At 38.6% G+C, this 15,952-nt stretch overlaps 2 protein-coding genes across 3 annotated transcripts; both read right to left on the bottom strand.

The window, feature by feature from the left end:
• Positions 1 to 1,429: 1,429 nt before the first annotated feature.
• Positions 1,430 to 5,727, bottom strand: LOC116265210 (50S ribosomal protein L19-1, chloroplastic-like). The gene is made up of 5 exons (XM_031645765.2): positions 5,216 to 5,727; positions 2,688 to 2,936; positions 2,511 to 2,597; positions 2,310 to 2,443; positions 1,430 to 1,995 (listed from the first exon to the last, which is right to left on the bottom strand). The coding sequence occupies exons 1-5, from the start codon at positions 5,417 to 5,419 to the stop codon at positions 1,893 to 1,895; spliced, it is 777 nt and encodes a 258-aa protein (XP_031501625.1). The 5' UTR covers positions 5,420 to 5,727; the 3' UTR covers positions 1,430 to 1,892.
• A 1,366-nt stretch (positions 5,728 to 7,093) lies between these two features.
• On the bottom strand, positions 7,094 to 15,510 carry LOC116265632 (protein CHROMATIN REMODELING 8). 2 transcript variants are annotated; one of them, XM_031646366.1, is made up of 8 exons: positions 15,268 to 15,510; positions 15,078 to 15,155; positions 13,923 to 14,071; positions 12,922 to 13,500; positions 12,266 to 12,674; positions 10,183 to 11,681; positions 9,096 to 9,542; positions 7,094 to 8,511 (listed from the first exon to the last, which is right to left on the bottom strand). In XM_031646366.1, exons 3-8 carry the CDS (start codon positions 14,037 to 14,039, stop codon positions 7,837 to 7,839), a joined length of 3,726 nt encoding a protein of 1,241 aa, XP_031502226.1. In that variant the 5' UTR covers positions 14,040 to 14,071; positions 15,078 to 15,155; positions 15,268 to 15,510; the 3' UTR covers positions 7,094 to 7,836. The 2 variants fall into 2 exon arrangements, with proteins under 2 accessions (XP_031502226.1, XP_031502227.1); XM_031646367.1 differs by lacking the exon at positions 15,078 to 15,155.
• Between the last annotated feature and the right edge of the window lie 442 nt (positions 15,511 to 15,952).

Genomic DNA, 15,952 nt, shown 5'->3' with positions numbered 1-15,952 from the left:
TTAGCGACTTACCAAACTGTTCTGATCTTGCTTTTTTGACTCTGTCAGAACATGTAGGCCTATGGTTTCTAATTTCGGATGTGCATCCTGAGATTTTCCCAGGAAGGTCCTCATTTTATTGGATATATCATAAAGTTATCCTTTGGTTTTCAAGGTCTTCCAAATTCTCCAACATTGGCAAATCTATTAGGTTATATACAAACCGTTAAACAAAAGGAGACCGTCAAATAAGATGAGTAAAGAAAATGTTTTAGAAACTAAACTGTAACATAATATATGAACGTCTTTTATACAAATAAATGCATATATGTCCTTTCGTGTTAGAGAACTTAATTAACAACCAACAAAAACGTGTTTGCAATGCATATGTGAAAATGCTATGACCAACTTAAAATCAAACGGCCCACATTTTTCAGCTCATAAAATCTTAATTATACATGAAAATTTGCATTTGAATCTGTAGATAGCAAAATCGCATCTATCTTACTAGTTTTTTGAAAAAATGTATCTAAACACCAAAAATTTTCTATTCACAGGTTCGAGCGTAGTCATATCCCACTAACCACCCAACTGAAAAACAAAAGGAGTGGATGGATTCAGAAAATCTCCCACTATTACCGAGAAGCCTGTTTACGTAAAGGACCATCTTTAGGTTTTTGCGCGTGCATGGGACTCTTGAGGAGACTTGGTAGTGCCCGGATACGGGATGGGAAGTTTGTATAAATATACGGATAAGATTACTTTCTCCTCGAACTTTATACTGATCTTTATCATGATGTATCATTTCTTTTGACAATAATTTAATAATATAATTATCTTATGTTTATCTTATCTTTATGTGTGTAATGAAGTGCCAAAACCGACGCTTTCAACATATCGTGATTTACCAATTGCATCGACGTAAACTTTTTTGTTACAACATCCACGTTTCCTTTCACAAATATCGTTTCCAAAGAGAATAGTTGTTTAATTAGTTGCCACGCCTAAGTTACTTTTGGCCCATTTGGGTGCATAAACTTACCGTCCTTGTTCTTCTATACGTCATCAGCTGAAGAAAGTAACATCTATTTTTTATCGGCACAGATTGTTTGTACTATTAGTCGTCTCAATTAATGTATGTAAAACCAAAACAAACTTTGGTAGGGTTTACCAAGACCGTATTAGCGCCAGGAGACTCGCCACTCGTTTATTCGGTTTGGTAATCTGAACGAGATACGCATGCAGAATGTAAGACCACAGAGATCAGTAGGACTCAGTAATGTAAAATGTACGATCAATATAACATGACGCCCGGGAGGCATTGACCACTGTCCATGCTCTTCAGATGGCAACCGTTCTCCAGAACAAAACAGTCGATTGGTACATTTGAGCATAAAACAGCGGCAATCTATCGAAACGGATCTGTTATACACATGGAACTTGGAAAACAGCACAAAACAATTTTTGTTTCACGATGCATAAAAGATAGAAAACTTGTTTGATGCCTAATTTCTCACCAATAACATCAATGACCACCCAGAGCCACCAGTGCCGTAAAACATTGGAAATAATCTGTTGCCTGAGAAAAGTCTTCTCTCCTTCATCACATGAAGACTAATTTCCGGTTCAACAACAAGAACGAAAAACAAAAATTCATTATCTGCATGATGCAGCCACAAAAATTATTAGCACATCCCTTTTCTACATAACCATCAAGAATGCTTGATTAAACACAAGATTTTTGGACCTTTCCTGTTTCTTCGTCATGTGCCTGAGATGAAATGAGCCCTTTGTTGGGCAGTTCCATGGGACCTATTGGCAGAACTGAGCTGAGACAAGACCCCTCGTATTTATAGAGATTTGAAAATTCAAGCCCCATAGGCTTTTTTGGTTATTTTCAGCTACAGACATCTCTATTTCTTGAGCGGATTCATTTTGTCCCTCAAATAATACAGCTTAGCTCTTCTTACTTTCTTCTTGTCCAAAACTTTGATTTCCTTTATATTTGGAGAGTACCTGCATAGAAGAATAATCCAACCCAAGGTTAACCCAGAGCAACTATGTAAGCATGAAAAACAAACTGCGCAAACCTAGCTCCCAATCTATTGGGCCAGTTTGCTGCTCAATTAAACTATAATTGGAATTAATAGCCATAAAGGTTGCAAAATGCATTGAGAGAACCGACAAGTTTCCCCAAATAACTAAATCCAGAGATTGGATCCATGGGGCTTTACTTGGAGTTCCTAAAGCAACAATTTTGCAGGGTAAAAATGATTGGCAAGAGGGAGCAGGTCACTTGACAAATGTGAAGTAAAATATTTGTCGCTTACAGGGGATAAACAGATTCCACACCAACACCAGCTACCAATCTACGAAGCCTGAAAGTTGTATTAAGTCCAGCGTTTCTCCTTGCAATAACTATGCCTTTGAGTACTGAAACACGCCGTTTGTTCTCAGGCACTTCCTGTTCACAGCAACAGTAAGAACTGGAAGAAGCAAGCTAAGTTTGCACAACTGAGAATTTCACATACCACTTTAAGTTGCACTATGTACCCAGGCTTGATGTCGGGTATATCTCTCTGTCCTTTAACTTCTTCAACTGCTTCCCTGTCCAAAATCTGCAGGAGATATAACAACCATGCCTGTGAAGCAAGTGGTAGAATATTGGTCCTTCAGGAGGAGCTAAATCCTGGAACAGGAACTTGTACCTGCATTATGTGTTTTGCAGTTTTATCAAGCCTCTTAAATTTGATTTGTGGGGCTAAGTCTGGGATAGCTCGAGGCTCATCATCCACAGATGCCACAGGCTGTGCTGCCGCTGAGAATAATCTGCATTGCTCAGCAAACCTTAGACCACCTGATCTAAATAGTTCCAGGTACTGGACCCCACAAGTAGATAAAAATCCTCTACCAGCTTGAGCCGTCAGCAGCTGCTTGACATAATTAATGCCAGTATCCTGAACAAGTATGACCATCAGAATCCAACTGATGAAATGAAATGAACATCCATCAATTTGGAGAATGAATATTGTCTAACCTTGTGTCATCTGTCACCAAAAGCATTCCCACTATTAACTTTTTCTTTTTCTTTTTTTTTTTGTGGGAGGAGTGAGGACTACACCTTGCTAGGTAAGCTAAACTAGCATCAAATTTCTTTATATGACTCCACTGGTAGATTTGACAGGAAACGACCTTTATGTCTCCACAAGTGTATGAGCAGGTATTTTCATTGTTAATATTTTTAAGTATGAAATTTCATTGTTAGCATTCTTAGCATGCACCACCTCAATTTTTGGGTACAATAAATTTACAGTCATATATGGAGGTGTAGAGCAGACGACATATGGTGCACTGAAAAACCACCAGCTTTGGTTCACCATGCATCTAAGACAAGTACAAGGCACCATGCAGCTGAGACAAGTACAAGGCTCAACCATTTACGTTGCAACAAATAAAGAAAACTAATGGACTGACACTTGAACCCCATTATTTTAGGCAAACAAAAAACCAAGCATCTGCATAGTTCCTTAATAACTACTGGGAGATTACTCATTCAATCATCATACTACATGCAAAAATGGAGTTGGAGTTGGAGTTGGGTAAAACTGCTGAACCAATAACTACCTGACATATCTTTTAGGCACCTTAAATTTTGCACTTTGGTGCTTATGCTCTCAGTTCCTCAAGACACTTTCAAGATATCTATAAGTTGCTGAATTGAATAAAATATTTATAGGTGCTTAATTAAGTGCATGTGCCCTCCCCTAACATGTAGATATATATTACAAATGAATTACAAATAACATTGACTTGGCAACATTATCATTAAGCACAGCAAGGCTGTGGATAGAGGTCCATCGATCAATTCAATTCTGTAGCCAAAGATACAGGACAGGAGAAATTACTTTGTAAAGTCCAAAGAGGAGACACCTGCTTCTACAACATACCCACTTTGACGCAGCTGCGTAATTAAGGTAGTCCAATCTAGAGGAAAAATAATCTACATCATTACTTTACACATGCAGATGCATTTGGGCGTTATTGTTACCTGACAGTGCAAAATGAGATCCACAATAGACAAGATCTTGTCACGTATATAAGCAACTAATCCATGTACATGTTCAGAAAGGCATAACTTCCACTTAGATCATAATACACAGGGTGAGAAAATTGAATGAAACCAAAGAAAGGGAACTGAATGGAATTGGGACATGGATGGAATATAATGAAATAGAGCTAGAGCCCCTTTGAGGTTCCCTATGAAGTGAGGCATGGAAAGGAGCCACTGCGAAAAAGTTCCGGAAGTTGTGAAGGATGCTTCGGGCTCATATTGGTCATGGGTTGAGAACAGGAGTTAAAACTCTAGAAGATCTAATCTCCCGTTGTTCCTCAGTAGCTCAGTGATAGAGCGGTCAGCTGTTAACTGATTGGTCGTATGTCTGAATCCTACTTGGGAGATTAAAGAAGGGGCTCGCTTTGTATTTCCAATTAAAGGACATTGTCAGTTAGTTGGCGAAAAGACCTGAAGTTCAACCAGGCAACACCTGAATTCAGTTCATTATTGTCCGAAACTGAACTGAACCTCAGATGCTTGCTCTTACATCCTGTTGCGATACTCTCCGTTCTACATTATGTGCCCTTTCTAGTAGTAACAAATCTTAGGAGGTTGAAAAAAGAACGAGAGCATTTAATAAGCGCTTTGTGGCTGAAAAAGCATGATGCTTGCCTTTCTGAGACCACAAAATGAGCTGTTTGGCGATAGAGATTCACGCACAGTTGGCTACACCGGCATAAGCACGGATGAAAAAGGTAGGTCATGGATAAAGTTTGATACTCGCCATCATATCTGAATAGAACGTCCAGGTTTCAAATTCTACGGAGGATTTTGGACAGGAAAACCGCATAAAAACTTTCCACGATATTAACCTATAACTCCTTACAAGGGTGTCGTAAAGCATCAAATCAGCAATGACCCATCACCAAAGAAATAGTCTGAAACATCACCAGGAATATAGACCAGCAGCATCATCATTTGATCCATAGTTACACGAAAACAAAATAACAATCATCTTCCTAACACAAAACTCATTAACAGTGGTAAAGAACATAAATAAAGCAATTCGATAAGTGTGAAAATCAAGATCAATAAGAAGAGTAAGATGCATAAACTTCTCCCGCCAATGAACACCACATGACAACGAAATGGAAAAGGCAATAAAGACGAAACAGGACATACCTCAATCATGATCCTTCGTGAACAGTCGTTTAGAGGAAAAGCGCTGTTGTTCGAACGGACTGAGATTCGTCTACAAAACTCTGCAGCAGCTCCATTCTCGCACGAAGAGATGCGGTGATTCAGAGGACCAGAGTTGGAAACTCTAGGACACCAGTTAAAGAGTCGTTTTCCGGTGACCCAGAAGTTTTTCCGGAGAGAATACATACTTTGATACCAATAAGCTCTTGCAACAAGAACCACGACGATCACATAAGCAAATGTGGAGATGGTTTCTGGGAAGGGGAAAGATCGAAAATGATTTTCTGGTGGCGGATATAGGTTGGAGAAGAATGAGAAATGAGATATATAAGGATCGAACAAGTCGACAGATATGTGATTCCAATTCTCCCGTCTTCTTTCTTCCGTTGCTTCGACACTGCTCAGAGAAGCAGAGAGGGCGCGTTAGGGTTTATGAGTGGACGACCGAGTGCTCGCAACTCGCCGACAGTTCGAAGAATAATTTCGCGGTTACACTTTTACCTTTTCTATTAGAAAAAATTGAGACACGTTGTATTAATATGCAAACCAGCAAGTTTCGAAATGTATCCACAAGCATGTTTATGAAAACTTATTCAAATTTAAGTCGCTTTTCGGGAAATTTTTACATTTATAAAAATCCGATTACTTTTTAAAATTAAAGGACATATTTAGGACTGAAAGTTTGATTGATTTAATATAATTTATTTTCAATATTATTATTAAAGTTAATCCACAAGGTACAGAACATTAAATATTTGGAAACCTAACTTGAGTGGTGTTCATATATGAGTATATAACACACACTAATGGGATGAGGGTGTTTCATACAGAGTGATTTTGATAATGATATTTTTGTTTATTGTTTTCTGACAATGATATTACCTTAGAATTTTTTTTTTATGACTTTTCATAGGAGCATCTTGGACAAAAAAAGTGCCATGAAGATGACACCTTCTAAAACTTTTGAGAAATTCATGAAGATTTTGGTAAATTTGTTTTATAAAAATTAATCACTCTCTATGCTTCCCCTCCTCTCCTTTCTCCCCTGCTCGGTTAAGTTGACTATGTGCAATTAATTATATCATTGCCAATCTACATCTTATTTTCAATACTTATTGGCTTTCTTTTTATACATATGTTCTTCGCACATTATTGAGCATTTTGATTTTTTACTGTGAAAATATAATCGCAATTTATTTTATGTCATTTGTTTGAAAATTTTCAATAGGAAACATTTAAAAATTGGGCAGTCATGCAAAATTGATGGCAAGTTTTAATACCACTGCATACAATTTTTCACGTAAAGTAATAAACCGAAGCATTTCTACTTTTGATTATTGTATATAATATTATAAAAAAATTATTGTTTAAAATGGAGTAAATACAACATACAGCAATAAAATTAATAGAAATTTTTCCGCGATAGTTCCAACGCCGCGTGTGTCGAGGGAATAGACTGGATTTTCATTTGAATAATTATTGAATTTTATTTAGTAATTAATATGCAGCTTCCAAATATCTTTTTAAAAAAATTCAAAATACAGATTTCCCGAGGAATTCCTTCGACAAGGCCAGTTTGGACGGAAAAGATGGTTATAGAGCGGAAAGAAAGGGAATTGACTCACCAGTTTCAGTAAAAGTTAATAACCCCATCATTTTTTTCTCCAAGACCTACAGAATTCAGACTTTTTCTCGCTGCCAAATTTTGTAATGAAATGAGATCCTCAATTGGAGGTTTTCATTGTCATCAAAATCAATATCCAGTGCACGTTTCACGCATCTCAGATTCCACAAGCTACGTGTTTTATGCCGCAGGAAAGCGAATATTCTAATAGAATAACAAGATGCACGGAAAAAGAATGCACTAGAAAAAAGGATCGTGATATATGAAGACTAAACAGAGCAAAATGTAGAGATCTGTACAAAAAGAAAACTTGATAGAAAGATATACAACAATTGGTGAAAAAAATTATTGCAAGGAAGAAGGAAAAAAATGCTCCTTAAGCAATCAGTAAGCGAGTTTGTTCTATGAAGTGCCAGACGCTCCCAAATGGGAGGAACCAAAATTCCGGCTGAATTCACTACCACGTTAGACCGTGTACATGAGCATCCACGGCCACCGTCCATCCCTCCTGATCAAAATTTCACCTTGCCAAAAGGATCACTCTGAAGCAATATAATACAGAAAGCTTTTCTTGCGACAAGAATAGAGAATAGAGCAGATTTCCAGATGCACGTAACGGAACTCCTGCATCACAGACTTCCTCTTCTGGTGCATTATCACTTCTTTCAATAATTGCCGCATTCTGATCAAGGTATCCTCTTCCTAAGAGTTTGCACTTGACTTTATCCGAAGCACGTCACCTCCTTAGATGAGTGTGCTAATCTGGACATACGCTACAAGGTTGCCCAACTTGGGCTTCCTTCATTAAGTGAACCATAAGATTAGTAAGATCAGTACACCAAGATGAACCCAAAAAATGCAGCAGATATCCCTAGCGTACAGAAGTGCTGACGTGCTGCATAGCCATCATGGGTACGTGCGCTGCTGTGTGCAGGCATGAAGGCAAATAGGATGATAGCCAACGAGCATATACCAGTAATTAATGTCGATATTCTGGTTTCAGAATCCACTTTGATCCAGTTGATCCCTTCTCAAGTGTTGCAATTTTCTTGAGGAGGTTCTTAAATAAAGGCAGATATTTGGAAGGAACCTTGTCCTTAAAGTGCTCCACAATAGTCGATGAACTGGTGCTTCCTCCTTTTTGTTGAATGAATTCACAGAGCTGCTGAATCAAAATCTCTGACTGAATGTCCCCATTGCTGCGGGATGAACTAGAAGCAACATGATTTGAGCCAACTGGTCTTCCATTATTGACAATATTATTTGAACCAGGTACCTCAAGTAATCCAAGTTGGTGGTCAAGACCAGCACCAATTGCACTTTCTTGTGCACCCCGAATTCTAGCCAGCAGTTCAGTTGAGGAGAGGGCTTTACCAACAGACAACCCAGCACCCAAGGATGGATTTGGGAGCTTTGAAGCATTAACCAGTTTTGAGTTAACAGTGGACCCAAACTTCATTCGCACTGAAGATGGAGCACCGGCTGCACCGGATCTTCCAGTCCAGGTAGGAATTGAGATACTGTCTTGGCTCCTGAATGCTCGTGATTGCCGTAGAGCTTCTGCTGCTCTTTGTGCAACTTGAGATGCTTCCTCTTGAAGCCTCAGCTTTTCTTCATCATTTGCATTCATAATAACATCATGATTCATGGCACTCTGGGGAAAACGAGTTGTGTTAGTAAACAATAACGGCAGTACATGAAAGAATTAGACATGAATCAACAGCTTCATAACACCAGGATGGGATTAGGCCACCAACATCATCAGACTTCAGTAAGGATAGCCTTTTCAATTATTGTTAAGCTATTAAACTATGCATTATAGTAAACTTATGGTTTTGATGCTCAGGTCCATTGCTATGATTTACCACACGTTGAGAGAGAGAGAGAGAGAGAGAGAGAGAGGAACAAACAAAAACAGGAGCAGGCAAGAAAGAACATATAGGCCAGAAGAATGAGGAAAAAAGATGGAGAAGTTAATTTCCCATGGTATACAGACAAGGATGTCTAAATATCATGAAAACAATAAAAATACACACTAGAGCTAGACTGTGTGAAATATAATACGTGCGAACATTAACACTCTCAGCTATAAGAAAGGCTCGCTGTATTATGACGGTAATGAAAGCAATAGTAACCAATTTGGTAGAAGATGTCGTGTGTTTAAATGGACTTGCAGTTACAAAATTAAGTCCCTCTATCATAACACCAGCAGACGATAATATAAAAAAAAGGACTTACATGAAGGCCATGAACATCCAAAAGGCTTTCCAGCATGTTTGATCCTTCATCTGGTTGCCCGTCTCTAGCAGGGTCATTTGCATTCTCTCTAGCTACGTGTATTCTGCCTTTACCTGTCTCTTTATTTTTTCCAGTGCTTGCAATTGGAGGTTCCATGCCATCCATGCCATTTTTTCTTACATCCACATTCACATTACTAGACAATTGACTGAAAATATTTGATGTTTCAGTTGATGTACTGTCTTCGTCATCCTTCAGAGTGAAAAGATCTTTCATGTCTCTAGCCTTGAAAAATCTTCGCTGTTGAGGGTTCTTTAATATCTTATTAGTGAGAAAATGTTTATAAATTTGCCTGTGGTAAATCTTCTCTTCGATGGTGCCACGGGTGATCAACCTATAAATTGTTACATCACGTGTCTGACCAATCCGCCAAGCGCGTTCCCTTGCCTGGTCCATCAACCCAATCAATATGGCATCAGTATTCAAAAGTAGATGAAATGAAAGCATCTGTAACCGAGTATTCAAAAGTAGATGAAATGAAAGCATCTGTGGCCGCAGGTAAGAGGCAAACATTCAGACAGACAGCATTTATAAGCCTTAAGAGGTTTGAATCCTCGGTATTTTGTGCAATGGCTGCAGTAGGCAGTGGCCTGTTTGGCTCCATACCATGTTGAAACATATAAAATCAGTGTTGCCAAATTGACATGAATCGGCCAACTCAAACAAAAATTCAGAACCTTTCAAACAATACAGGATTAAATTCAAAGGGCAAACATGGCATAATTTGCTGGTTATTTATTAAGTTTTATAATTCAAATTTCTCCCTTTTTTCTTTTTGCTGTTCGGTTTTTTACTTGAAAATATAAACATTAATGTGTTTTGATTCACAAACAGTTTTGAGTTCCACTTAGATTCAGCTGATTCTCGGAACCTTTCTGTTGGCAAACAGAAATCTATTTTGAGAATTGCGTATAATAACCAACATGTCACCATTGAAAACTGGAACAACTTTGAGATGACTAGGCCTTAGTGCAGGTGGTCATGAATTTGTACATTCCAAAAGGCTTATTTTGCCAGATTAACGTACCTGCATGTCAGTAGAAGGATTCCAATCAGGATCGAAAATGATCACCCTGTTTGCACCAGTCAAATTTGTTCCCAAGCCACCCACTTTGGTGGTGAGGATGAAAATAAATACATCACTTGAATTATTAAACTCATCTATCAAGGCCATCCTTTGTCTCACAGGAGTAAGTCCATCCATACGGCGATAAACATAACCTTTTGCAGTGAGGAAATTCTCAAGGATGTCCAGCATTTGTTGGGTTTGCGTGAAAAGGAGAACACGGTGATTTTGGTCCCTCCACAACTTCAATACTTGAGAGATCACTTTCATTTTCCCACTACGTTCTGGGTTGCCATAGTCAGGGTGACTAGCAGAGTGCTCTCTTTCAAGCAGATCGGGGTGATTACATATCTTGCGCATAACATCTATGCCGTAAAGTGAATTTCTATTTCCATCCAGAATTTGTTCTACTTCTGAGCTAGCCAAAAAGGCACGGTACATTGATCGCTGATCGGCACTCAAACTACAAAACAGAACATGCTCTGTTTTCTTCGGAAGCTGAGCATCAACATCAGCTTTCATGCGCCTTAGTAGATATGGCATTATTAGGTCACGGAGAACCACTGCACACCTGTAAGCAGTAGAGACTTGTAAGGGTGTCGCATTTGCATAGCCACCAATAGAGATTGGAACAGCAAACTGAGCCTCAAAAACAGGTAAGACTCCTAACTTTCCTGGAAATACAAAGTCAAACAGTGACCATAGTTCAGTCAGCTTGTTCTGAATTGGAGCACCTGTCATTATGATGCGATGCACGGTTTGAAGTTGCTTGCAAACTAGGGTAATTTCTGCATTTGGGTTTCTGATACGATGGCCTTCATCCAAAACAGCATAACCCCACTCTATGTCGAGCAACTTTTCTCCATGAAGTCGCAGTTGCTCATATGTAGTGATCAGCAATCCAGACTCTGATTGCACAACACGATCTATCAGAAGATCCCAACCTTTGTTGGTATTAGGGGTTTGTTCATGGTCATTATCAGATGAAGCCTCATTTTCATAATCACTTTCACTGGAGCAAGTTTTCTGTTGTCTATCTACAGAATCTTGCGCAGAGTCATGAAGTATCTCAACATGGAAGTAGGGATACCAGCTTCGTATTTCTCTTCTCCACTGGCGCAAGAGAGTCAAAGGGCAAAGAATAATACTAGGTTTGTACATCTTACTGAAATGCAAAGCTGCCAAGAATGAAATTACTTGAATGGTCTTGCCCAAACCCATTTCATCCCCAATAATGCCACCTGCTCTTTGACAATGCAATTCCCACAGCCACTGTACTCCAACTTTTTGATAATCAAAGAGTCTGCCAAAGATAGATTCTGGAATTCTTAGTCCTCCTTCAAGAGTAACGGCAGCTTGTCCATCTTCTGTTGTATCTTCAGGCTCTTCTGCATCCAAAGGTTCATTCTCTAAACCACCTGTATCAGTGTCATCAGAAGTTGCCCTTTCATTCATTTCACCTGACAGGGAAAGTTTTGAGCATACAATGTTAAATTCTTCTGCGACAAACAATTATTTATGCAACTAGAGTAAAAAATTATTGCAAATTAATACAGAAGACAACAAAGATAAAGCTGATATTACTTAATAAATTGATCATTTCATGACTATAGCATTGCAACATTAATTTACTAAAAACTTGGACATGAGAAACATCTCATTCTTAAGCTTATTTCAAGAGAAACAGCATGTCAAGCCCAGAGAAAAGCTTCCACAACACATCAAAGAAACGGGTACTTCTGACACACATGCATTCATCTCCACACACTTGAAATTAGATACCCAGTGGATGTTTGTCTTTCCTTAACAGGGATAAGGGAGAAACCAGGAATGTATGAGAAGATGCTAAAACCTAAAAGAACCTAGAACATAAAAAGAAAATGATATATTAAAAAACATGCATACTATGATAGAATCGTGAGACTCAAAACATAAAGATAAGCTGAAAATGACATGATTATGTCATGATTTTATTGGTTCAAGATACAATCACAATATCCCTTGACATGAAATTTGAACTAAGAAAATGGTTTTAAATTCATACCATCTGCTTCAAAAGGCCTTTCCTCACAAGAGATATCTTTCCTCCACCTTTTGTCCGGTACAGGTCTTTTCCTTTTTCTTATCCCACTTTGTTGAGGTTTCTCATGCATATCACCACCAGACTTTCCACCTACATTAGCTCTTTTCTGCAACCTGCGAAATGGATGAGTGGGCGGATCAAGTTTCGGTAAAGATTCTGCATCGAGCAATTTAGTTGCAGGACGAGCCTGAGCAATTGCTGAAACTGAGGACACAAATTTAGCAATGGCAGTTGCTGAATGATCATTATCCACAGCATCCTCTGGAATATTACTTCTATCAGATGGTCCAGGTTGTTGAAGCCGGCGCTCAAATCCCTCTAGTTTATAAAAAGGAGTAAGAACGCCTTTCCGGATCAACTTGTCCCGTTCCTGTCACATTTACATCATCAAATTCCAAGAACCGTCACATTTACATCATCAAATTCCAAGAACCAAGGACTTCGTAAAGGAGACAAAAAATTGCAGATGCCGACCATGCTATGCAAAATGACTTTAGCTCATCCAGAGATTAGGACTTTGACAAGTTGCAAACTAAATGCAAATAAAAATACTAAAAAATCCACATTTTTACATCCGAAAGAGTTTGTTTTAAAAGGAAGTATGAGAGGCATCTTACTGTTTCAACAAATCCAGCAGAAGCAGCATCCAGTACGGCATCAAAATCAACATCCTCATTATATGAAACTATTTTCTTTGTCTTCCTTTTTATGGTTTCCTTGTTCTGTGAGTAAGAAACCTTTGACTTGATTTTTGGATTGTTTTCCTTAACCAGCTTATGAAGCATTTTGTCATCCTCAAGACAGTTAACTGAAGCATCATTCTCCAAAACAGTGATCTCACCGTTTAGCTGATCTCTTGTTTTCTTTAGGCTTCTTAACCTATCAGTAGCCAGTGCTCTTTGAAGAAATAATCCACTATTAGAACGCGCAGCCTCACTAACACCTTTACCATCATCATTAGTTCCTTGCAGAGAAGCTCCCACCTCAGTGGAGGTAACTTCTTTGCCTTTTATAAAGCTTTTAGTCTGTTTCAGGCTAGCTGCAACAGCACCTATCTCAACTTCTAAGACCCTCAATCTTTTTTCCAGTTCTGCCCGGATTCCAGATGACGCTTTTGCATCTTGTATCTTGTCTTTATCCTCACCTTCTATCCCCTTCTTTAACTCACTGCCATCTTCAGTTGTATCGGCCTTTGCCTGGAAATGTCATCCAAAATGTCAAGTATAGAAACAATCAAGTTCCCCACTAGTATGTCAGACAGAAACATCATTGACTTCCTAACCTATCAATTTTCCTCTAACAGAGCAAGAGAAAGAAAAATGGAGAAGTTTGACCGATGATAGAAATTAACATAAGATGATATCTAGCAAGATCATTGGTGGTGAGAAGGAAAGAGATAGTCCATCAAAATTCTAACAATGAAATACAGAAAGAAAATGCAAGGAAGCAGAACCAAGTCAAGTCTCAAGGGTATATGGATCAACTGGTTCTTTTTGACTGCCTTAAAAGATGTAGCTTAATCACTTTGTGATATTACAAGATAAAACCAAATAACAGAACTAAAAATGCAGCTAAAATCTGACAGTGTCATGGCCAGTATGATGTTTAAAGTTTAAACCTCTGTCAATATGTGGTGCTCAATCTCTTCAGGATTGGCAGATGTGACACCCAAACTTTCTAAGAGAAGTTGATCCTCCTCTTCCTTCTCCTCCATGTTTATATCTCTTTTTGCCATCTCGTTTACAGACGCACCAGGGGGTCATTCACCTGTCCATGTAACAAACAAAGCTTCAATAAATTGATATCGTTTATCAGGAGGTGCAGAAAAACATCATTCCTTTCCCATGGAAGAAAGGATATAGGAAGAGGATTTCTGTCCTTCCTCATATAATAAATGTCTCACACAGAATAGCAGATAAACTGATTTTGAACACAAAAATTGGAAACCTAGAGATGTTCGATCCATCAAACAAAAAGAAAGGCATGCCCTAATAACGATATATTACAATGGAAATACAGTAGAACGCCCTATTCTATATTGTAGTAGGCAAGTGCCTATGCAGCTACAGCATAAAAAGAGAATACCAAAATAGAAATTTAAGAGATGTTCCATTGGATCGTTCGTAGATAATGATTTTACACTCACAAGGATAGACTCACAGTGGAGTATGAGTTCGTCCTAACCAGGGGTTTCTTTCGTTACTTGTGGAAAATAATAATAACAGTCTCTCGGCAGCAGGCATATGAAGCGTGCAAATGTACCATGGAATGGGACATCCATTGGAAACATAGGAAACGACTAGATATGCACTTGGACATTATGTATCGGTGAAATAATTAGTTTATGTTGTCAGTGATTCCAATACCAAACCACGAAACAGACTGACTGCTGTGTTGCAGGCATCTAAATGGATATTTCTGGAGAGTATGGCATACACAATTCCTGCCAAGTATTAAGTGTCGACTGACATCTTGAACTAAACCACGAGATTGGACATACATGCCGAAATCATACAATTGTCCACTTACCTGCAACTTATTGCATCATTCTCCCACAGGTGAACTACCAATACCAAAAACAAACATGCAATAAGAAATAGTTCATAAAGTTTTTCTTGGCAATATAACTTAAATAAATGTGACATCATGACATTATCATCAACTAAAAATCCTTTTAATTGAAAATAAAGAATCAAACACGTAAAAGACGGGAAGAAAAATAAAATAGGACTTGTGTTTGGATGGGCCAAATTAGAATACAGGAGAAACTCACGTTCTGTATTGCTCATGAAGGTAATATCCCAACAAGTCCAGCTTCTTCCAATACAACATCCTAATCGATCCCGGTTTCCTGGGTAGGTATAATATATCCAACCATCCATTCAACGCGTAAGAATTGCCCTAAACAATATCCAAATCCAACACCAACAGGAATAAGGATATTTGGGATAGAAGATACGTACACTGAAATCTGGCCGAAGATAAAGACACGTAAAATTGACAGTCGAAAATATCCAGAGAAATAAGAAACTCGACCGTCAGATTCTGACAGAGGAATTCATGATCGGCAAGGAATCTATATGAGGAGAGTACTGAAGCAACCGTCCCCAACTTCAAAGCCCTGTAAACGGGGCAGGCGAAGGCCGAAAGGGAAGCGCCGAAGCCGTCTCCTCCCCTCTCGCTCTCTTTCTCTCCCTCCCTCCCTCTCTCTCGCTCGAACCTTCTCTGTTTTCAATGCCAGGGCGCTGGAGCCACCACGTCTCCGGTCTCCATCTTTTGTGAACTTCTCTGAAAAGCACTTAATATTTAATATATTTCAATTATCCACCCAACGGTTTGAGAATAAATCAACATGCCCACCAGCAAGCAAAGCAAGTGCATGAGCTTTCCGAAAGCCGCTTACTACGTAGCATCAAATGGTTGGGGCATTTTGTTATTGAAAGCAGCTTGCTCTGACACCTAAGTTGCCCTCATGTCCTCCTATTTAATCTAAATGTGCTTGAACGAGAAAGTTTGTTGAAATAAATAGAACAGTATCGTAGTGAATAAAATTAGAGCACGGAACTTAAAAAGTAGGAAAGTGAATTTAAATTAAAAAAATTCTCACCTGGTAGGATATGTACAAGGCTTCTTGCAGCAAAAAAGTCC

Source organism: Nymphaea colorata, chromosome 12 (genome assembly GCF_008831285.2).
Source record: "Nymphaea colorata isolate Beijing-Zhang1983 chromosome 12, ASM883128v2, whole genome shotgun sequence".
NCBI lineage: Eukaryota > Viridiplantae > Streptophyta > Magnoliopsida > Nymphaeales > Nymphaeaceae > Nymphaea > Nymphaea colorata.
This window is presented reverse-complemented; position numbering and strand designations above follow the sequence as displayed.